Source organism: Bubalus bubalis, chromosome 4, assembly GCF_019923935.1.
Source record: "Bubalus bubalis isolate 160015118507 breed Murrah chromosome 4, NDDB_SH_1, whole genome shotgun sequence".
NCBI classification, from domain to species: Eukaryota; Metazoa; Chordata; class Mammalia; order Artiodactyla; family Bovidae; genus Bubalus; species Bubalus bubalis.
In genome coordinates, this window is record NC_059160.1 from 129570387 (window position 1) to 129594595 (window position 24209).

General features: G+C 38.4%; 1 protein-coding gene across 1 annotated transcript in view; it reads left to right on the forward strand.

Moving 5' to 3' along the window:
* Nucleotides 1–24209, forward strand: part of RYR2 (ryanodine receptor 2) — an 829832-nt gene that overhangs the window by 464158 nt on the left and 341465 nt on the right. The window contains exons 20-24 of the mRNA XM_045165522.1: nt 69–310; nt 4433–4625; nt 5712–5928; nt 7644–7748; nt 13670–13773. Of these exons, the coding sequence (XP_045021457.1) occupies nt 69–310; nt 4433–4625; nt 5712–5928; nt 7644–7748; nt 13670–13773 (861 nt within the window). The remainder of the gene's footprint in view (nt 1–68; nt 311–4432; nt 4626–5711; nt 5929–7643; nt 7749–13669; nt 13774–24209) is intronic.

A 24209-nucleotide genomic window follows, 5' to 3' on the forward strand; every position in this document is an offset into this window, starting at 1 on the left:
ATGTAATAAATTGAGACAATGAAAGGTTTATTTGGATTTTCTCATATACTGTTCCCATCTCTTCAAAGCATGAGACCCAATATTTTTCTGGGTGTCAGTGAAGGATCTGCACAGTATAAGAAGTGGTATTATGAGTTGATGGTGGACCACACTGAGCCATTCGTGACTGCTGAAGCCACTCACCTGCGAGTGGGCTGGGCTTCCACAGAGGGGTACTCACCCTACCCTGGAGGGGGTGAAGAGTGGGGTGGAAATGGTGTTGGAGATGACCTCTTCTCCTACGGATTTGATGGCCTTCACCTCTGGTCAGGTAAGTACCATCCATTTTCCTTCACAGTGTTCTCAAAGGAAATCTTTTGCCCTTACTGTACATTTCCATAACCTATTTGTGTTGCTCATGTCAGATACTTTGATTTCAAAAATGCAACACTAAAATGATGAAAGTGGTAAGTCAAAAGCAAAAGTTCACTAGAGGAAAAAGAATACTCCTACAATTATAGTACCTCTCCAAAAGACTTCATTGTGTATGAATGATATATATCAGAAGTGGCATTCTGATTCACTAATTGAATGCAAAAACTTAAATGTTTCCTACTTGCTATAGTTGGTAGGTGCAAAGCTTTAGCTTCCAGTATACACAGGAACCAAAAATAAAAAAAAAATCCTGGACAATAATCATAATAAAAAGACTAAGTTTCATCTCTTGGTTGATAGTTTAATGTCAGGAATGGGTAATTTATTAAATGTATTATGAAGAAACAGTCCAAAATCAAATGATGTGTTGTTTCAGAAGTGTGGAGCTGTTAAAAAATAAATGTATAGCTCATTTCACTAGCTAACAACCCTAAGCTTTAATGATTGGACATATATTAAAAATTAGTAATATATAAAATATACTGTTTTCTGATTTATTAAAAAGATTTATTTTGATTGGCTCTGTTTAAAAGTTTAGCTTTCAATTATATAGATACTAGGTTTTATCTGGATTCTGCAAACTTATGCTTATATTCATAAAGCTGCATTTAGAATAAATCCAAACTGGTTTTATAACACATTTAACCTATAGAAGGGGCTCCCGGGTGGCAATAGTGGTAAAGACTGTTGCCAACACAGGAGAATCGGGAGACGCACGTTCGATCCCTTGGTTGGGAAGGTCACCTGAGTAGGAAATGGCAACCTGCTCTAGTATTCTTGCCTGGAAAACTCTGTGGACAGAGGAGCTGGTGGCCTACCGTCCATGGGATCACAGAGTTGGACGTGACTGAGCACACACAACCTACAGAAAATATGCAGAGGTTTCTTACATTACAAAAAGTTGAATTTTACCTCTTGTGGGCAAATCAAATGATATTCATTTATTAATGCTGTATAAATCATAAAAAGGTATTTTAATTTAAATTTAATTAAAGCCTAAGAGTCTGTGGTAAGGGGGTTTATAAATGAAAGCACTCTATCTTTGTGTTGAACAGTAATGTTTACTAAATCTTCCCTTTATTCAGTGCCAACAGCTCAGTAGCCTGGAAGCGATGAAGCTGTGTTTTGGATATTTTGTCTAAGCTGTGGGGGCCCAGGCTACAGTGTGCTTCATCTTATACACTGTGTACTGTGGTGGTCGGAAAGAGTCACAGTGCTCGTTCCAGAATTTTTCTACTGACCAGAAAGGCAAAGAGCCCTAACTTCAGAAGACCTGAAAAACATAAATAGAATTAATGTCTGTTTTATAATACATTTCAACTATTATCCTTTAGAGGTCATCCTCTCTCTGTACCTTCACACATCACTGCATACAAAATGGATCTTCAGGTGGATGAATGAAACAGGTTCACTTGTTTTCCCATTACATAGAATTTAGGGGAAAACAAAACACTACTCTGTTTTTTTTTTTTTTTCTTTTAATGCTGCATTGCATCTAATTTCAGCCATATAACGTCACTTCACTAAATGGTGAAGTTTGCATTTAGTTTGAAGCTTTTTCTATCAATACATGGGAAGAACCCAGAGCTTCTGGAATTGGACTGTGTCCAATATGCCTTTTATGACTAAGTATCTGTTAAATAGAATGATAAGAGCAACAAAAATATTCAATGAATCTATCACAGAAAGGAGGATAGTTTGTGGAATTTCAGGAGAAAATCATCTTGAAACTTTAATTTATCAAGAGAACATACTTGACTGTTTTTCCAAATGGCAAGAAAATATGTGCTCTACCATGCCTGTAGTTGATAGCTGTGTTCTCTTAAGCTCCTGGGATTGCTTGTTAATTTTAGATTCATGATCAATAAAGGCAGATCTAAATTAATTGGCTTCTGACTGAGTTACCATGGTAGAATTCATTTTAAGTCGCATAATCTTCTCAGGTTCACTCTCCTATTCCTTTTCTTTCTAATAGTTGAGGTAGAATTTAAAGTGTTAAGGATCTGTGATTTCTGGTGGGGGCGGGGTGGTGGGGAACACTTAGCTTTTTGTGATTGGAGAGTAGAGTTGTTCCTTGGTACCAGAGTTTGGTTCATCAGCAAAAATTTTGGTTATCTGTTTTCATTTCTTCTTCCCACCTTAAACTTTGCACGGCATTGCTGTGTTCCTCTTCGAGGAATAATGATTCTGTTTCTAGCATCCACATCTTCTGTATATTAGGGTCAATAGTGTGAAAAAAATCTCGGTGCTTTTGAAGAATTTAGGTATATAACAGAATGAAGGAATGTCAGAGAATAGTACAGGAAAGAAAGGTAAGGATTCTCTTATAGGACCTATGAAAAGCCCACTGCTATCTTCCTTTCTGGCTAATGTTGGAAATAGGAGTGTAGTTCTCATATTGATTTAATACACCTATTAAGTCATAAATGCAACCTGAGAATGCTTCCTAGCAGATTCAGCAGCGTCAGTGCCACTGAAACCATGGACTTAGGTTGGTTGCTAGTGATCTTTTCTCTCTAACCTAATTGTTTCAGGCATTACAAAACAGTTTACCATGGGGACTTTTAGATAGTCATTAGTTTTAGCATACTCATTCCTCAGACTGAACAGAATACTTGGATTATAGTAAATATCTGTTGACTGCTTCCCAGGTGGCTCAGTGGTAAAGAATCTACCAGGTAACCTTGGAAAAATTACCTGGAGAGGAAATGTCTACCCACTCTAATATTCTTGCCTGGGAAATCCCATGGACAGAGGAGCTTGGTGACTATAGTCCGTGGGCTCGCAAATGAGTCAGATGTGACTTAATGACTAAACAGCAACAAATATCTGTATAACCACATTGTCAGCTACAGATCTTGATACAGACAGGAATACAGACCTTTGTCTGTGAGTGCTGTTGCTTTTTGCATGATTTTCTTAAACAATTCCCTTTATTATGTCTAGGAAATTCTAGAGGGACCACTTCATAATGAATTTACCACTTGTAATTTTTAATATTGGTAAAATTAAAAATCTACATATTTTATAATGTAGATCTGCCCTACTATTGGCATTTCAACATATTGTTGATAAAAATCTGGACATGCTAGAAATTTTAAATAAGTGTTATAAAAAATTCAAAGCTGGCATCATCAAATCTATTTTTGTCTTTGCTCAAATTGAAAAATACTGTATGTTCACATTTGTGAGCATGTGTGTTTGGGAGAATCTTATCTTCTTGTTTTCCAGTTTGCCCATAGGACTCATAGGCCAAGAAGTTTTGATACAGTCAAGAGTGAGTATAGATCATAGGTTGGCCAGTGCAAGAAATGACATTTATCCAGTATCATTTTCATGCCTCAACTTGTATCCTGCTGTTTCCTACTTAAGAAGCCAACCAAGGTCTTGTAGGAAATAAATTATAGAACAGAAACAAACCAATTGATGTGTATTGTCTCTCAATAAACAATGCACAAATGATCATATTTTCTGTGTTCTTCCATATCCTTTTATGTTTTTATTTTATAAAATAAAGGGAATTTAATCATTGAGATGGGGGACTGAAGTGAATACCTTCCATGTCTGAGACTCTGTTCTTGTATAACATTAATTTAATGATCATAACAACTCTGCAAGGCAATGGCATTTGGTTTACAAGAAATCAAGGCTTATAGAGGTTAAGTAATTTGCTGATGGTAAAGTAGATATTTGACTTCAAGTCTTTCCCTAGAGGTTTTCCCCTGACATCATTATGTTATCAACTCTAAGGTGATATCTGTATCAAGTACCGTCCATCTGCATGCAAAATTTTCTGCATATCAGAAGGTCCATTTTACAATAAAAGTAGCATTGCTCCTAAAAAAAATAACATTTTTTTAATTAAAGATCTGACATATAATGTGAATATGTATTCAAGATTTATTCTAGTCCAATACTATTCATTGTCACAGCCTATTCAAATCTTTGACTTAATCTCTGACGATGATTTTCTCTGAGATAAAAAGACATCATCCTCCTTAAATGTGTTTCCCCACAGGTTGTATTGCCCGGACTGTCAGCTCACCAAACCAGCATCTCTTGAGAACTGATGATGTCATCAGTTGCTGTCTAGATCTAAGTGCCCCAAGCATCTCCTTCCGAATTAATGGACAGCCTGTTCAAGGCATGTTTGAGAATTTCAACATTGATGGCCTCTTCTTTCCAGTCGTCAGTTTCTCTGCAGGAATCAAGTTAGTACCGTTGTTTTTTGGTCTGTTTGCTTTCTCATTTCCCATTCTTTCACAGAAGACTCTACACTGCCATCACGCTTGCTTCACTAACCTGCTGTCCTGGGCATCCATCTACAGGGCACTTTTGCCCTGTAGCAAAATGTTCCCTGAAGCAACAAGCAACCTGTTCCTTGAAGGCTGGAGATAAGTATTCAAGAGGGGACTCTCAGGAGGCTGAGTGCTTTGTCCATATATCCAGCCATTTAAATAACTCAGTCTAATATCTCTTACTCTATCCAGCATCCAGAAATATTTCCAGTCCACTTAAGTTTACTTTTTTCTTTACTAAGGATAAATACACAATGTTGGATTAAAAATGTCACTAATTTTTTCATATTTATTTTCATTCATTTTTATTTTCATTATATTACTCCAAACCCCCTCATTTCTACAGAAATGACACGTTTTTGGGTGATCAGGTCAAGATGACGCCGTTCCTTGTCACCCTCTACTTGTTATACTTGTAAATAATCTGCTTATGATCAGCTGGGTCAAGGTGGTTTTCTCTAACCCTTTGCTTTTTTGCTACTACCAGACGGAAAGAGTAATTAAAATGATAATTCAGTATCAGGAAGTGTCATATGAGTTCCCCTAAGGAATTTCACAGGGAAGTTGAATGCTACAAAGTGACTGTTTTTTCTTTTTATCAGATCTCATCCAGCCCTGTAATTTTAAGTATTGGTATATAGGTATTTAGATCAAGTCTGTCTTTCTCTGTTGGTTATTTGGGCACCTTGAGGTATTAAATGACCAAATACTACAGACAGGTATTTCATTCACATAGGAATATGGTGTACGTGCTTTTATTATTTCTCCAGAGAGTGATAAGTTTTTGCTGAGCAATTAACATAATTTAATCAGGTTTTACTTTTATGATTAGAGGCTCTTAAACTCTCAGTTACTGCCTTCATGATGGTTCTTAGGGGAAAAGATGTGACTTCTGACAAAGTTAATTTTATACTAAGACTTTATTCCTTGAATTTTGTTGATTACGAAACTTTTCTGTATGCCAGAGATATAACTTACCTTGACATGCATCCTTTTTAGAGTACGCTTTCTGCTTGGGGGGAGACATGGAGAATTTAAATTCCTTCCTCCGCCTGGGTATGCTCCTTGTTATGAAGCTGTGCTGCCGAAAGAGAAGTTGAAGGTGGAGCACAGCCGAGAGTACAAGCAAGAAAGGACTTACACGCGGGACCTCCTGGGCCCCACGGTTTCCCTGACGCAAGCTGCCTTCACACCAATCCCAGTGGACACCAGCCAGGTACCAGATCATCAGCTGTGATGGCAACGTTTGAATTGCAGCCATTCCTACATGCAGTGGGTTTCAGACTCCTTGGACTGCAGCCTATAGGAATGCATTTCACAGTAATATACTTTATATGTATAAGTGAAGCAAGTTTCATAAAATAATGCTTACCTTTACCGTGTCCACTTACTCATTTTGAGTCTGTTCTGTTTTTTAAAAGTGTTTTTAAGTCACTAAATTGATTTTATAATGTACAATTGGACTGCAACCTAAGTCAATGCTTACTAATTTTAGAGTGTTTTTTACCTAAGGTAGTAGTAGAATTTTAAATTTCTTCTTCTTGTCTATATACAGTTGGCACTTTAAAGTGATTTAACTGACTTTTATCTCAGGTAGAGATTCAGATCATAAACTCTAGGGTCAAAATGTCTTGGATCCAGTGCATGCTCTGAGACTTGAAAAAATTACTCATCTCATTGACTGGAATGCTAAGAGTATGTTCAATGTATAATAAAGAACATACTGGCATCATACTTTGCAAATAGGCATCCAAGCAATGTTAGCCATTATTCATGCTCTTCTCTTGCATAGATATGAAATTATCCTGACACTGACACTGAATTAGATATTATTTTATTTTGATGGTGAAGTAACTTCAGTCCAGTTGGTTAGATATTCATAGTTTGTTCATTAACTTTCAAAGATCAGAGGCATTGCTTCTGAAGTCTGATATAGAATTAAGAGCAGGCTTCAGACGCCTCTGTGATTTAGTGCCTTGAAACGTATTTCCTCTCTCTCCCTGCCAGCTTTTTATATGACGCATAACATAAGCATGCTTCGTTCATGGCTCACATTCAGTTTGTGTTGCCATTGCTGGAACAAGGCAGGGTGGATATGGTGCCTTCAGAGTTGAGCGGTAAACGTGATTGGAGGATGGAAGTGGACTGGAACAGACAGTGGGATTCCATGGTGTCATTAGCATTTAGGATTCCCTGAGACCTGGATAATCTCTTGTTTCGAAGGGAAGGAGGCAATGCTGGTCTGCTCCCCATGGAAACTCCACCCCACCCATGGACACTGTAGGCAGTTGCCTGCTATTTGTGATGAGGGACTGATTGTGCGGCAATGTCTGTGCCTCATCAGACATGCACAGCCAACCCCTCGCCTTGAACGTCATTTGTGTTCTTTATGAAGAGGCCATTAAACTTCCCCTTCTAGTGGAAACATGTTCAGATTTTTCCCCCTGAGGCTTATATTTAGAAACCACTGAAAGTAAGAGTTAAGGGACGATATAAATCATTGCCATCAGATATTTCTAAACTCAGTGGATTATATTTTGGACACTGAATTGCCTTCCTCCTGGCCTGTGAATGCTGGCCAGGTTGGTTTAAGAAGTCTTGAGTGATTTCTCTTTTTAAATAATGCGTATTCCAGTGATTATCCCATATCCATTGACTTTTTTTTTTTTTAATGATGGCTGTCCTGAGTAGTACTCTGTTTTCTTTCTTTCTAAATTTTGTTCCTAAATTCCCCAAATTTACCTAATAATTATTTAGATACCTGGTTTTATAAATTTAGAATGGATTATCTGGAACCTAGTTATATGATTACATTTTAATGGTTGAGGAGACGATTTTATTTAGTTCAGTTCACAGTAAGAACAGTTAACATTGCATTTTCTTGCATTTGTTTCTGATGTGTGTTTTCTTTTTCTCTTTTTTAAATTTTAGATTGTGTTGCCTCCCCACCTGGAGAGGATACGAGAAAAACTGGCAGAGAATATCCATGAGCTCTGGGTGATGAATAAAATTGAACTTGGCTGGCAGTATGGTCCGGTACATAATTTTGAAATTTATTCTCAGATTCTGTTAATATATCTTTCTGAAAATATTACTTCTCACTCATCCTGCTGTATGATGACATGAATTGATCTGATCGAGTTTTTTCACCCTAAGCTTTATTTTGTGTGCAGTTTTTTCTTTATGAAAGGGAATGACGTTAGTGGTGGGGTCATTGAAGGATGGCTTAGTTGCCTAGACAATTGAAAAGTTATTAATATTCAGGTTGAAAGTTACAGTTTTTAAATCAAAGTTAACATATACAGACAATAGGCATTGATTTCTAGGGACCTTCGGAAGAAATTTCATTAAAACTGAAAGTGAAAACTGAAACTGGAAAGAAAGAAGTTAATTTACTCTCCTCCTCTGATGTTTCTTTTAGTCCCAGTTGTATTTAGTAGTATAAGTTCTCAGGGCAGAGGTTCATAGTCGGTTTCATAAGTGGAAGACAAGCTGAGAAAGAATCATTGCATATGTTTCCAAATGATTATTGCTTAGAGAACTTAGTTTATAGTTTATCAATAAAATTTAGGTAAAACCAAATGGACTTCTCATGTAATAAGTGAAGTCACTCAGTCGTGTCCGACTCTTTGCGACCCCATGGACGGTAGCCTATCAGGCTTTGCCGTCTATGGGATTTTCCAGGCAAGAATACTGGAGTGGGCTGCCATTTCCTCCTCCAGGTCTCATGTAATTCCAGTGTATTATACACCTTTTTTAGCAGGACTGTGGTAGTGCTTTCACTTTTACGATATTAATAGTCCAACTATCCCAAAGTTTATATAACACTTACATTTGACTGAATATAGAAATGAGTGTATTCAGTCCAGTCATAATTTATTGCATTAAGCTTTGAATAATGACATTTATTATTAGTGTTAGTAGTAACACCATGCTCGTTGTTGACTAGTTGTTAAGTCACGTCTGACTCTTTACGACCCCATGGACTTGTAGCCAGCCAGGCTTCTTTGTCCATAGGATTTCCCAGGCAAGAATACTGGAGCGGGATGCCATTTCCTTCTCCAGGGGCTCTTCCTGACCCAGGGATCAAACTTGTGTTTCCTGCATTGAAGGCAAATTTTTTACCACTGAGCCACCAGGGAATACCATGCTACTTTATACTAATTCGTATGTTTATATATTTAGAGCTTTGTCTTTTCACTTACAGGTATTGGGGTAATCTTCCTAATAGCACCCTGGGCTGTGTGTGATTATTTCAAATTTACCAGTGATGCCACTGCCGATGATTCAAATGCCTTGACAGCTAGTTACTGTGCTGGAACTAGGATCCAACTTCTCTAGCTTCTAGTCTAGAACTATTTTTCACTATTAGACTTGCTGATGCATGATCAGAAAATGCTATCCTTTCATAAATTCAATGATAGACAGTTTTCAAATCAGCAAGCACTTAAAGTACCTTATGAAGTATGTGGTTTTATGCAATATTCTTTGACTTTTAAAAATTGAGGAAGTGAATGAGTGTTAAATAAGATATTTATCATTAATTAAAGTCAGTAAGAGGTGAGATATTGTAAAAGTATTCCTAGTCAATTGGCAGAGGAATTACAGACAAAATTTACCACAAGATTCGAGATAGGGAAAGATTTGAATTACAGACAAAATTCAGAGAAAGATAATTACAGGCTAGGATTTAAAAAGATCTCATGCAAACAAATAACTCCCCCCCCCCCCCCCGCCAAAAAAAAGCATAGTAACAGGAATTGTTTAATAGGTTTACACTCAAAACAGATGATTTCTATTGCAAGCTTCTATAGGTTGCCTAAATGATTGCATTCTACAATGAACTTCCTTATGTTTCTTCTTCTAAAAAAAAGAGGAAATATAAGGTCTCATTATTATCTTTCTTGCAATTAAATTCAGTTCATTTCCACACCATACCTTTATTGCTACTAGTTTGCAGATGCTGAAAGGAAGCACAGTGCTTCTGAGCCAAACTGACTGTGGCCAGTTACGCTTTACCTGGTCTGAGACTGATGACAGCAACCTCGGGTTTTACGTGCCTCCAGGGGGAGATTAAGCACTTAGTCTGTTGCTGTGGTGCTGGCACCTGGCACCTTTCCTGGGGCAGGGAATAGACCAAAAACTTGCTGAAAGAATGAAATGGTTTTTGTCTTAGGTCTGACTCTGGGCAAGCACAACCACGAGTATCCTATCAGATCAGTAATTTAGGAGAGTCTGAGACTGACACGTGAAGAGGTTTCACATTGTCCTTCCATCTCATAATTGACCTTGTGTCTTCTTTGATTCGGGCTCTCCTAAAACTCTTTTCAGATCAGTGTCTTTGATCCCTGACTTTATCATCTCTGTTATTCTAGACTTAGGTACACCTCTTACTGAGACCAATTCTGTAAATTCTTTAACATTTTAAATGGTGTGTTCTAGTTTTTCTCTGAGTTAATATTTTAGAAGCTTTATTGAGATGTAATTCACATGCTACACAACTCATCCGTTTAAGGAGTGCAGGTCCATGTTTTTTGTTGTTATTTTTTCCTGTCTGTCAGTAACCTTTTATTTTTTAATTTAGTAATTTTTAATTGAAGGATAATTGATTTACAATATTATATTGCTTTGTGCCATACAGCAACATGAATCAGCCATAGGTATACATATGTCCCCTCCCTCTTGACCCTCCTTCCTACCCCATCCCACCCCTCCAGGTTGTCACAAAGCACCAGTTTGAGCTCCCTGAATCATACAGTGAATTCCCAATGCTGTTTTGCATGTGGGAGTGTGTATGTTTCCATGCTGCCCTCTCCGTTCATCCTATGCTCTCATTCCCCCCTGCCCTGTGTCCACAAGTCTGTTCTCTATGTCTGCGTCTCCATTTGCTGCCCTGCAAATTGCTTCATCAGTACCATCTTTCTAGATGCCATATATATGCATTAATATACAATATTTGTCTTTCTGACTGACTTCACTCTGTATAATAGGCTATAGATTCATGCACCTCATTATAACTGACTCAAATGGGTTCCTTTTTAATATTCCATTGTGTAGCAACTGTGTTTTTCTTTGGAGTAATTTGAACTCTTGAATAAATTATGGATTTTTGTTTTTATTTTTTCCGAAGAAATTAGTTTCTTTAAATGTCTTTGGGGTGTATTTCACTGGAGCATCTATTTTTTAAAATTAATTAATTTTTTTTTTTATTGAAGGGTGATTGCTTTACAGAATTTTGTTGTTTTCTGTCAAACCTCAAAATGAATCAGCCATAGGTATACATATATCCCCTCCCTTTTGAACCTCCCTCCCCATCCCACCCCTCTAGGTTGATACCGGGCCCCTGTTTGAGTTTCCTGAGCCATACAGCAAATTCTCGTTGGCTATCTATTTTACATATGATAATGTAAGTTTCCATGTTACTCTTTCCATACATCTCACCCTCTCCTCCCCTCCCCATATTCTCTATGTCTGTTTCTCCATTGCTTCCCTGTAAATAAATTCTTCAGAACCATTTTTCTAGATTCCATATATGTGCATTAGAATACAATATTTATCTTTCTCTTTCTCACTTACCTCACTCTGTATAATAGGTTCTAGGTTCATCCACCTCATCAGAACTGACTCAAATGTGTTCCTTTTTATGGCTGAGTTATAGTCCATTGTGTATATATACTACAACTTCTTTATCCATTCATCTGTTGATGAACATCTAGGTTGTTTCCATGTTCCAGCTATTGTAAATAGTGCTGCAGTGAACAATGGGATACATGTGTCTTTTTCAGTTTTGGTTTCCTCAGGGTATATGCCTCGGAGTGGGATTGCTGGGTCATATGTGGTTTTATTCCTAGTTTTTTAAAGGAATCTCCATAGCGTCTTCCACAGTGGCTGTAGCAATTTACATTCCCACCCACAGTGTAAGAGCCTTCCCTTTTCTCCACACCCTCTCCAGCATTTATTGTTTGTAGACTTTTTGGTGATGGCCATTCTGACCGGTATGGGGTGATATCTCATTGTAGTTTTGATTTGTATTTCTCTAATAATGAGCAATGTTGAGCTTCTTTTCATGTGTTTGTTAGCCATCTGGATATCTTCCTTGAAGAAGTGTCTGTTTAGGTCTTTTTCCCGCTTTTTGATTGGGGAGCTCTATTTTATGGAAAAACATCAGGCAGATCCATTCAAGCCTTCATCTGTCCCCTTTGCATACTATTTGCCTGACCTTGTATTTGGTACTGTGGTCCTCAGATTGAAAAGACCTTGTTTTAGTGAGTTTGCCTTTTTAAAGAGCTTCTGGTTTAGCTGAGTAATAGACACACACACAATTACAAGCTAAAAACTATGATGGATATGCTAACTGTAAGTGAGAGATATTTACAACTCTCCTGGTGAAATCAAGGAAGGCTTCCAGAGGGTGGTAAAGACTTGATCTGAGCTCTGCTGTTCCTGTGGAAGAGCAGTGAACCTGGAGGAAGGAAAAAGGTCAGGGAGCAGACTCAGGTGAGAGGTGGTTAGGTTCCCAATTGTGTGCTGGCAGGAGGAATGGAGAGAGATGACTGCAGCTGTTTTGAAGTTCAAGTATGGGAAGTGTTTAAGAGAAGGAAGGAAATCTGGATAGATTTCTTGTTTTAGCTTGGGCACCCAAGAGGATGATGGGGACAGTTACCCTGTGGTGTAGAGAGTAAGTGGAAATTATATAGATAGAGAGTAAATTGTCTTTGAACTTGGACACATTCATTTTTACCTTTATATTTAGCATTTAGTGTTTGGTTTTGTAACTCACGGCTTCATTTCCTCACTTATACCCTTAAGTAAATAAGCTATGTGCTCTTAAGTCCTGTTCATTTGCAATGATCAAGAAAGAAAAGAATAACTATCTTGTTTTTAACTTGTCAGCTCCTGAATACTTAAAAAAAAATTCTTGCTCGTGTTTTCCTACTTTTTTATGTGACATTTATAAAACCTGGTAATTATTCCCAGGGAGTAATTTGTTCCCTGAGAGCATATGGCTGTGATTGAGGTCTCACTGCAGCAGTAATGTTTGTGTAATTTAGGCCTCTAAGAAGACAAAAATCTAATTACTGATGCAAGGATATGGAACATCTCTCTCATTAATTCAGTCCCCAAATCTTGAATTTAGTTTATTCTGATTGCTCGCACTTTGAAGGATTAATATGAAAAGTATCTGTGGGATATTACCTGGCTTTGGTAAGGCACTGGAGTGACTTGTGAGAGCAGAAGTAACTTACATGGGATGAAATGAACAGCTGGAAGGAACCACCACCAAGAGTTTGTATCCATCAGTCATGACGTTAATTGATGTCTCTCATCTGTATCTAAACATGTAACAATAACCACTGAGTTACTACTACACCTTCTTACCTAGAGTTCCTTTCAGTTTACAAAGCATTTGTTGCTTGCCTGCCATATGCCAGGCATGTTCTTGGTGCTGAGAATACATTATTAAAGAACAAAAGAGGCCAGTCCCTATTCCTTTGGTCTTTCATTCTTGCAGTTGCAGGAAGACAGACAATCCCATAAATAAGACCCTCGTCTGTTAGCCAGTGGTAACTGTTATGGAAAAAAAAAATAGGATGAGTAGCAGATTGGCAGATCAGGAAGGTGGGCAGGACAAGCCACACTGAGAAAGTAAGGTTGAAGCAAAGGCTGTAAGTTGCTGTGAGAGTGGGCATGGAGGTTTCAGGGCAGAGCGGACGTGAAGCTGGGACTTACTGGGAATGGTGGCAAGGAGAAGATGTAAGGTAGCCCAGACAATGCCAGGTTAACCACTGACCTTGAGCATTAGCCATGCCTGAGGGTTGACAGAGGCAGCCTTGCTGCGATGAGGGTCTCAGTTTTCCTTCTTGCTTCCCACTTCACTTTCCTCCATGCAATTGGATAACCATCACTAGTATATGATCTTTGAAACTGTTATATGCTGATTTCCTGTTCTGTTTCAGGTTAGAGATGACAATAAGAGACAGCACCCGTGTCTGGTGGAGTTCTCCAAGCTGCCTGAACAGGAACGCAATTACAATTTACAGATGTCACTCGAGACCCTGAAGTGAGTTTCTTAAATTTCTCATTTTCCTCTCTGTATTCCCTGAAGGAAACAAGGTGTTGATATTACAGTTTAATTTATTTTAGCTCCAGTTAGATTTTTTTCATAATGCATTGGTGGATTCAATCAGTATTTGCTTGGACTAGGCATTGAGCATGTTACCTTATGACTTTGTGCTCTATGTGTTTCCTAAAGGGTACTCTATGGATGTTTGTGGGTATTTGGGAATATAAGGATTTTGCCATTGTATTCAGTACTTCCGAGATTGTCAGTCATAAATTGTTACTGGTGTGTGACAAGATAAGTGAAGATACGAAAATGACTGTTTCAGAATTTTTATACCACTTAAGGTATTGTGTTGAGCTTTGTATAATGACATGCATTATTAGTGTTAGTAGTAATACCATGTGCTACTTTATACTAATTATTATATGTATTTATTTAGAGCTTTTTCTTTCCGCTTACAGATATTGGGTTAATCTTCCTAAAACACCCTGGGCTGTGTGTTATTATTTCAGATTTACCAGTGATGATGTCACAGCTGAGGATTCTCATGGAGTTGTCAAATGCCTTGACAGTTAGTTAGTAGCTGTGCTAGAACAGGGATCCAGTTTCTCTAGCTTCTCATCTAGAACTGTTTTTCACTGTAAGACTTGCTGATACATGATCAGAAAACGGGATCCTTTCACTAACTCAGTAATGGTTAGACAGTTGTCAAATAGCAAGTACTTATGAAGTACTTACTAAGTATATAGTTTTGTGCTTTTCCATCGTTGTTGGACTTGAAGACCTGAATTTGTTCCAGGAGATCACTTATCCTAATACCTGCTTATGTTAGGAATGAAACAATACTTTTTTTCCTATTTTTGTTTTGTTTCAGTTTTGTCAAGTGTAAAGAGCTATTTCTATTGAAATTATTTTACCAAAGATCCAGAACATAAACACTGTTTCAAGTTCTATGACTTCAGTCCAGGTATATATCTGCAAAGATGATGTAGTGATTTTCATTATGAAAATAAATAAGTAAATAGGGCCTTGAGTTTAGGCTCTGCTGCTGCTGCCGCTAAGTTGTTTCAGTTGTGTCTGACTCTGTGTGACTCCATAGACGGCAGCCCACCAGGCTCCCCCGTCCCTGGGATTCTCCAGGCAAGAACACTGGAGTGGCTTGCCATTGCCTTCTCCAATGCATGAAAGTGAAAAGTGAAAGTGAAGTCGCTCAGTCGTGTCTGACTCCTAATGACCCTATGGACTGCAGCCCACCAGGCTCCTCTGTCCATGGGATTTTCCAGGCAAGAGTACTGAAGTAGGGTGCTGTTACCTTCTCTGGAGTTTAGGCTCTACTAGTAACTTAAAAGGGAAAGGAATATATGAATACAAATCGAGTAAATGTAGAAACCACTACAGGTAACTAATGACAAAGCTTTTCTGTAATAAGGACCGCAGAACACATCACTGAGACCCGTGTACCTCCTTTTCGCATCTCGTCTTCCTCTTGATGTGAAGCTTGTACATTTAGCTTGGTAATTCATGACAGCCCGTTATTTATCCATCTCTTAAAACAAAATGCTTTTATTGAAAGTTCATGACCTAAGATAATTTCATTAAATGTGTGGTACATTCCCTGTAATTTTAACAATCGACAGCTAAGCCAGCTGGGCAAATCCTGGGTAACTTGCAATGTAGAAGCCTGCACATTCACATTTGGCATGTTGAGCCTTTGACTGCTACACATAATCCAGTCTCGCTGCTTTCAGTCCCTGGTGGCTGGTTTGATTAACCCTAAGACTGCACACGTTGTGCTGTTGCCTACGGTGATGCTAATCAACCTTTGCAAGAACTCATTCTTAATATTTACATGGTGTTATGATGAACTCATTTCACTTGTTGCTTTAGAATTTAAAATAGAGCTCCTATTATCCAAAACTCATACTATGCCCAATTTCAGTAGTTTAAAGAAAGTATAGTATGTTCTGTGCTTCTTTTATTCACTTGGTTAGTTACAGGCACTAGAACAGGCTGGGTAAGAACAAGGAATCTAGATGATTGGATGGTTAGGATTTAAGGACTTGCTTCTCCAGAGAGAATGTTAGTATCTCTGAACCTTAGACTTTCTATTAATAGCATCAGTTTAAAATGAGGATCATAGTATATCTACTTTGCGAAATTGTAGTAAAAAGATTAAATGACACATAACTGATAAAGCCTCTAGCACCATCATGTCTAATAGAAGAAGCACTCTATAAAGTTTAGATGTTTTTTCTTTTTTATATAAACTATGGGGGAGATTAGCAACTCTACTCATTAAATCCTGAGGAGTGTCCAGTAACAAATAAGCAAACGATTATTTCAGAATATTCCTTATTTTGGATTTGTGGTGATTTCATGTGAATATGATTTTTTTTTGTTGTTGCACTTTATGTGATTTTTGTCTGGCCACTTGTTGACAAAGACAGCTAACGTCCAGATTTGAATGGTCATCTGTACATTGTACAGCACTGCAGAAATTCTGACATCCTCTTTCAAGGCAGCACTGTACCACCCTAGCCTAAGCTGCCTTTTTTTTTTAAATTGAGGTATAATTGATGTACAATGTTGTATTAGTTTCAGGAGTACAGCACAGCAATTCAGTTATCTATACACACACACATACACACACATATATATAGTCTTTTTCAGATTTTTTTTTCCCTTATAGGTTACTGTAAAATATTAAGTATAGTTCCCTGTGCTATAAGTAGGTCCTTATTGGTTATCTATTTTGTATGTATTAGTGTGATACATGAATCCCAACATCCTAATTTATCCCTCCCCTCCTTTCCCCTTTGCTAACCATAAGTTTGTTTTCCATGTCTGTATGTCTGTTTCTCTGTGTCATATTTTAGATTCCACATATAAGTGATATCATAAGGTAGTTGTCTTCTCTTTCTGACTTATTGCACTTCGTATGATAATCTCTAGGTCCATCCATGATGCTGCAAATAGCTTATTTCATCCTTTTTTTTTTTAATTGCTGAGTAATTGTTTCAGTGTGTGTGTGTGTGTGTGTGTGTGTGTGTATCACATCTTCTCTATCCATTCATCTGTTAATGGACATTTAGGTTGCTTCCATGTCTTTAGCCTAAGCTACCGCTATGCCCCACCTGAAACTATAAAACTATCCTGACAGATACAGTTGAAATATTAACCTAGCTCCTCTCTTACCCATTCTGCCCTCTGTAGCCTGCTGAACTTTTTCTAAATGTTTAGGTTATACCATTCTCCCTATTTGAATTCCTTCTTATTGCTCCTGAGATAAAGACAATACCCTAATTTGCTGAATGGTCCTTCAAGGTCCTTCAAGTTCCTTCCCTTCCAGCCAGCATCATCGTACAGGAGACTGCTTTTATTTTCCCTTGCTTGATATCACACTAGCCTTTGTTTTGCCTCTTTGCATGTTCCTTTCTCCTTTGTGTCCACTTTGTGTAATGCTCTCTTCCAGGCCCTGTTCTTATCCTTTATATCTCCGGTCACTTCAGGCAGCATTTGCTGAGCTGCTTGACTCAATAAAGCCCCCTTTTGACAGGCACTCAGCCCTTTGGCATCTCTCAGCAGAGAATCTTTCTATGTATAATCACAGGATGGCTGCTGTACTCCACCAGGCCTATTATGTAAGGTTTGCTTCTTAATTTTTTTTTTTATTTATTCATTTATTTATTTGGCTGAGTCAGCTCTTAGTAGTTGCAGCATTCACAATCTTTGTTGCATGCTGCAGATCTTTCATTGTGGTGTGAGGGCTCTGTAGTTACAGCATAAGGGCTTACTTGCTCTGAGGCATGTGGAATCTTAGTTCCCTGATCAGGGCTCAAACCCATGTCCTCTTGCATTGCAAGGAAGATTTTTAACCACTGGATCATCAGGGAAGTCCCAGACCTAAGTTTCTTGAGGGCAGGCATCTCACTTGATTTTAGTCACCATCATCTGAACTTTACACAGAGCTCAGTAATATTTGTCAAATGAATGAAGCAACAGATAAGCAATAAAGCTCGGTCTCTAGGCAGGCTTGTACATAGCAAATGCTTATCATAGAAACAGGGTGCCTTCTGTTCTTTCTGTGGCTTTGTGCCAGTCTGTCTCCTCTTCTTGTTGGTGGCTTATACTTGAAGTAATAAAATGCCACATGAGCCTATTATTGCCACTTAATCTTATAGTCAAGATGTACTGAATGCATATGTAAGTTACTGTGGGAGACAGAGGAATCAGATGACGAGCTGACCCCTAGCATGTCCTTTTCCACTTCCCCTACTCTGTTCTTGTCTGTTAACCTCTGCACAAGCTTCACGGCTCACACTGCTCTCTCCCAGTCTTCTGCAGACCTTAAAACCATTTAAAATGGGTGAATTGAACAGTGTTAAGTCAAATAGAATTGTCTTAATAAAGATTACATAAAGACCATCTATATGTCTTCCTTGGCGAAATGTCTATTTAGGTTTTCCACCCATTTTTTGATTGGGTTGTTTGTTTCTTTGACATTGAACTTCATGAGCTGTTTGTGCATTTTAAAGATTGATCCCTTGTTAGTTGCTTCATTTGCAAATATTTGCTTCCATTCTGAGGGTTGTCTTTTCAATTCATTTATGGTTTTCTTTGCTGTGCGAAAGCTTTTAAGTTTAATGCTCTGTGGTGACCCAGATGGATCGAATGAATGGGGGTTATGTGGGAGGGAGACTCAAGAGGGAGGGGAAATATGTATACATATAGCTGATTCAGTTTGTTGTACAGCAGAAACTAACACAACATTATAAAGCAACTATTTTTAAATTTTTTTAAATTTTTAAAAAAGATCATATAAAGACAAAAGAGTTCTTACTCAAAGAACTTGGTGTGGTTAATAGTATTACATAGATTTCTTAAAAGATTTGTTGTTCTCATTCAAAAATCTCCTTGAATTAGACATAAAGTGCTTAGATATAGTATCAAAAATATCTGTAAAAGAAAACAAAATCAATACTTCGGATCTCATTAAAAGTAGAATCTTTTGTACTACAAAAGAAACCATGTAGAAAATGAAGACATAGGGCACAGAGTGGGAGATTATTTATAAATCATGTAAGTTTACATTTGTTGGATTTGTGGTAAATCTTACACGTGCCAATAAAGAACTTGTACCCAGAATATATAGGTAACTCTTACAACTACATAGTAAAAATACATATAGCCCAGTTAAAAATGGACAAAACATTTGAGAACATATTTTAATAAAGATATTAAATGCCTAATGCATGCATGAAAAGATGCTCAACATCATTAGTCATTATGAAAATGCAAATTAAATCATAATGAGATACAACCACACATACTAGAATGGTCATAATCAAAATGACAGATACACTCAGTATTGTTGTAAATGTAGAAAAACACTGAAATCTACATGTATTTCAGGTGGGTATGTAAAATGGCCCTGCCACTCGGTGGTTGCTTAAAAGGTTAAACATAAATTTATGATACAGCCTAGTGGGAGAAATATCAGTAACCTCAGAAATGCAGATGACACCACCCTTATGGCAAAAAGTGAAGAGGAACTAAAGAGCCTCTTGATGAGGGTGAAATAAGAGAGTGAAAAAGCTGGCTTAAAACTCACCATTCAAAAAACTAAGATCATAGCATCTGGTCCCATCAGTTCATGGCAAATAGATGGGGAAACAGTGACAGACTAGGGACACCAGAGGACGAGATGGCCGGATGGCATCACTGACTCAGTGGACATGAGTTTGAGCAAGCTTTGGGAGATGGTGCAGGACAGAGAAGTCTGGTGTGCTGTAGTCCATGGGGTTGCAAAGACTCAGACATGACTGAGTGACTGAACAACAACCAAGCAATTCCCCTCCTACATACCTACACAAGAGAAATAAAAGCCTATGTTGACACAAAGACTTGTACATGAATGTTCATCAAAGTGTGTTCATAGAATCATCATACATAACAGCCCCAAACTGGAAACTGCAAATTTCAATAAACTGATGAATGGATAAACAAAATGTGATACAGTCATACAATGTAATACTATTGAGTAATAAAAGGAAATGTACTATTAATATACACTACAACGTGGATAAACCTGAAAGACATTATGCTAAGTCAAAGGAGCCTGACATTAAAGATTTAATATTATTCTATCTATATGAAATATTCAGAAAAGGAAATTCTATAGAGACAGAAAACAGATTAATGATTGCTTAGAGTGGGAATGATGAATGACTGCAAACAGGCTTGGAGAATCTGATGGAGTAATGGAAGTATTCTAAAACTGGATTGTAGTGATGGTCATTCAATGACACTCATTACCCTTACTTAATGTATTAAGCAGGGCTTTCTATGTTCTAATCAGATTTCTTGGTAGGCATATACTTGGAAGTTTAGTAACCTGGATTTGAGATAAATCTCAATATTATTGTCATCCTTGATTTCCATAAGAGCTGGTTTGGTATCCTGCTTGACTCTTTCATACCCCTATATATTTGTCACTACAGGCAAGACACTGCCTTATAATTAACTTTTGTCTTAGTCCTCACTGGCCTATTAGCTTATCCCAGAACTTAGCACGGGACCTGGCACACAGTGGAATTCAAAAGATGCTTACTGAGTAGATAAATGAATGGAAGATGATGGCAGGGAACTTTCTGTTCCTTGGGCAGTGTTTGAACAAGCATAACCTGTGTTTGTTCTGAGTCAATTTTCTATTTTTCTATTGCTGATCTATCTCATTTTAACTGGCACATTCTTTTATTTTTAATAATTTCATTTATTTATTTTTGGCTGTGCTGGGTCTTCGTTGTTGCATGGGCTTTCTCTAATTGTGGTGTGAGGGCTTCTCATTGAGGTGGCTTCTCTTGTTGTGGAGCACCAACTCTAGGCCCACAGGCTTCAGTAGTCACGGTTCCTGGGCTCTAGAGCACAGGATTAGTAGTTGTGGTCCACAGGCTTAGTTGCCCTGCAGCATGTGGGATCTCCCTGGATCAGGGATCAAACCCATGTCTCCTGCATTAGCAGGCAGATTCTTTACCACTGAGCCACCAGGGAAGCCCCTTATTTGGCACATGTTTTAACAAACTGTACAGCTTCAGTTAGTTCCTGGTCTTGCAGTTTAACAGTCAATCTCACTTTTACCATATATAATCTAAAATTTAACTTAATAACAGGATATTTAAGTGTGTGTATCTATATCTGTCTCCAGATTGTCACTTTTTTAAATGTTAAGGAGGATAAGTATAAATGGATTTTAGATACTTGACTGTTCCTTTTGGAACTGACCAGACATTAGAAATTGTCATCCAAAAAGTTTATGCCATAGCATCTTATTCTATTGAAGTAGGTAGAACCAATCATTATCAGGAATACTAAAGGATGTTATTCTGCCTAAGTCTGGGGACTTTTAAGGATGAACTCTAAATGTGAATGATGATGGTCTTTCTTGGGAAAATCAACAAAAGGTCATTCATTAAAGGGAGTAAAAAAACAAAATGGAGTGTCTACCCAGTGGAAAAACTGTTATTGGCAAATTGGAATCCCAATTTATTATGTAAAAAGGAGATTTTTCTAGAGTGGAAAGTCCAGAAAAGGATTTAAAAGCATAAGGGGACTTAAGTATATCAGAAAAGTAGCATTTCAAATCAGTGTTAAAAATGAATTGTTCATCTGTCCCATTTTTCTAGATTCCATATATATGCATTAATATATGATATTTGTTTTCCCTTTCTGACTAATGTCACCCTATATGACAGTCTCTTGGTCCATCAATGACTCGAAAATGGTGCAATTTCATTCCTTTTCTATGGCTGAGTAATTTCCCTATATATATATATCACATCTTCTTTATCCATTCCTCTGTTGATGGACCTTTAGGTTACTTTTATGTCCTGGCTATTGTAAATAGCGCTACAGTGAACTTTGGGGTGCATATATCTTTTGGAATTAAGGTTTTCTCTGGGGACATGTCCAGGAGTGGGATTGCTGGGTCATGACTCATTGGAAAAGACTCTGATGCTAGGAGGGATTGGGGGCAGGAGGAGAAGGGGATGACAGAGGATGAGATGGCTGGATGGCATCACTGACTCGATGGACGTGAGTCTCAGTGAACTCCGGGAGTTGGTGATGGACAGGGAGGCCTGGCGTGCTGCGATTCATGGGGTCACAAAGAGTCGGACACGACTGAGCGACTGATCTGGTCTGATGGAAGTTCTATTTTACTTTTTTAAGGAAACCTCCATACTGTTCTCCATAGTGGCCAAAATGAGAAGGAAATCCAATAAAGAGGGGTTATGCATATACATATAGCTGATTCATTTTGCTGTATGGCAGGAGCTAACATGTAAAGCAACTATATGCCAATACATTTTTTAAATGGATTATTCAGTAAATATTTTATGGATGACTGAGTATCCATCTGGGAAATAAAGGCTTAATCTTAATATATATTGTTGAGGTCCTTTATTGGACAGGAACCTGGTGGTCCGGAGTCGACCGATAAGAAAGTAAAGGAGAGGGAAAGAGGCTGATATTCCTTGGTTTATGCAGAAAGCCAATAAAGCCCCTGCACAGGGCTTGCTCTGTTCACGAAGGCCTCAGGCGCCCTCTCAATGGGGTGAAGGCACAGAGTGCCTTCTTGAGAGGGTCTTAGAAGCCCGGGCAGGAAAGTGAACTCAGAGAGCCTCTGCACTCCAGGGGATCAGCCTGAAAAAGAGAGAGAGGGAGAGAGAGAGAGAGAGAAATACAGACACGGGGGCCAGAGCTCTGATGGAGCAATGGTGTTTTAATCAACATGGTGTGGGCATATATACTGTCGTACAAGGTAGTTATTCTCAGCAAAGATAAAGATTAAAATTCCAGACTTACAAAACATAGGCAATCCATATTAGAGATAGAGTTGTAAACATTCCCTTTTACCCTATGGTTCACAAGAAGGAAGAGGGTACTTATTACTGTATAGAAAAACTAATGAAGTAAATGCCTGGATTCCTCAGCCCCCAGGAGAGGCTTGCCTCTCCTCTTAATTCCTGTATTCAGGAATTAATCAGGAACTGAGAATTCCTGACAGATACAAAACAGAACACAGGAAGCCTCCTGTAAAATGCTTCCTGACACTATATGGCCTCCCTGACCCTTGTTTAGGAGAAGGCAATGGCACCCCACTCCAGTCCTCTTGCCTGGAAAAATCCCATGGACGGAGGAGCCTGGTAGGCTGCAGTCCATGGGGTCGCTAAGAGTCGGTCATGACCGAGCAACTTCACTTTCACTTTTCACTTTCATGCATTGGAGAAGGAAATGGCAACCCACTCCAGTGTTCTTGCCTGGAGAATCCTAGGGACGGGGAAGCCTGGTGGGCTGCCGTCTTTGGTGTCGCACAGAGTCAGACACGACTGAAGCGACTTAGCAGCAGCAGCAGACTTTTGTTTAAAAAGCATGGATATTTCCTTGAAACAATTTAACAAATGGGTAATCTCTTTCTGGTGGTGGTTCAGTAGCTCTGTGGTGTCAGACTCTTTGTGACCCCATGGACTGTAGCCTGCCAAGGTTCTCTGTCCATGGGATTTCCCAGGCAAGAATATTAGAGTGGGTTGCCATTTCCTTCTCCAGGAGATATTTCTGACCCAGAAATCAAACCCAGGTCTCCTGCATTGCAGGCAGATTCTTGATTGCAGGTGGTTTCTTTACTAACTGAGATACCAGGGAAGCCCAATCTCTAAGTATTATATAATATTTTTAACTTGTGTATTTGAAGAGATTATAAACTACAACAATAAAGCTCAAATCTAACAGAAAAGTGAAAAAGGAATATTTTCATAGAAGAAAGGAAGTACAGATATCCGTAAAGCAGAGGAAAAAGGTGCTCAAATGCAATTGTATTAAGAAAAATGCAAATTAAAACTATAAATGAGATCCATTAGCATATTAATGGACAACTCTGCTGGAACAGGCATGGGAAATAGGCAGTGTCATCCTTTGCTTATGAGAATATAAATGATTACCAGCTTTAAAGACATTTGACAATATTTGTCAAACTCTGAAATGTATATCCCCTGTGACCCAGTAATTGCCTGTCTAGGAATTTATCCTACAGATGAAGGTTACATTTCAGTTCAGTTCAGTCGCTCAGTCGTGTCTGACTCTTTGTGACCCCATTGACTACAGCACGCCAGGTCTCCCTGTCCATCACCAACTCCTGGAGTTTACTCAGACTCATGTCCGTTGAGTTGGTGGTGCTGTCTAACCATCTCATCCTCTGTCATCCCCTTCTCTCGCCCTCAGTCTTTCCCAGCATCAGGGTCTTTTCAAATAAATCAGCTCTTCACATCAGGTGGCCAAAGTATTGGAGTTTCAGCTTCAGCATCAGTCCTTCCAGTGAATATTCAGGACTGATTTCCTTTAGGATGGACTGGTTTGATCTCCTTCCAGTCCAAGGGACT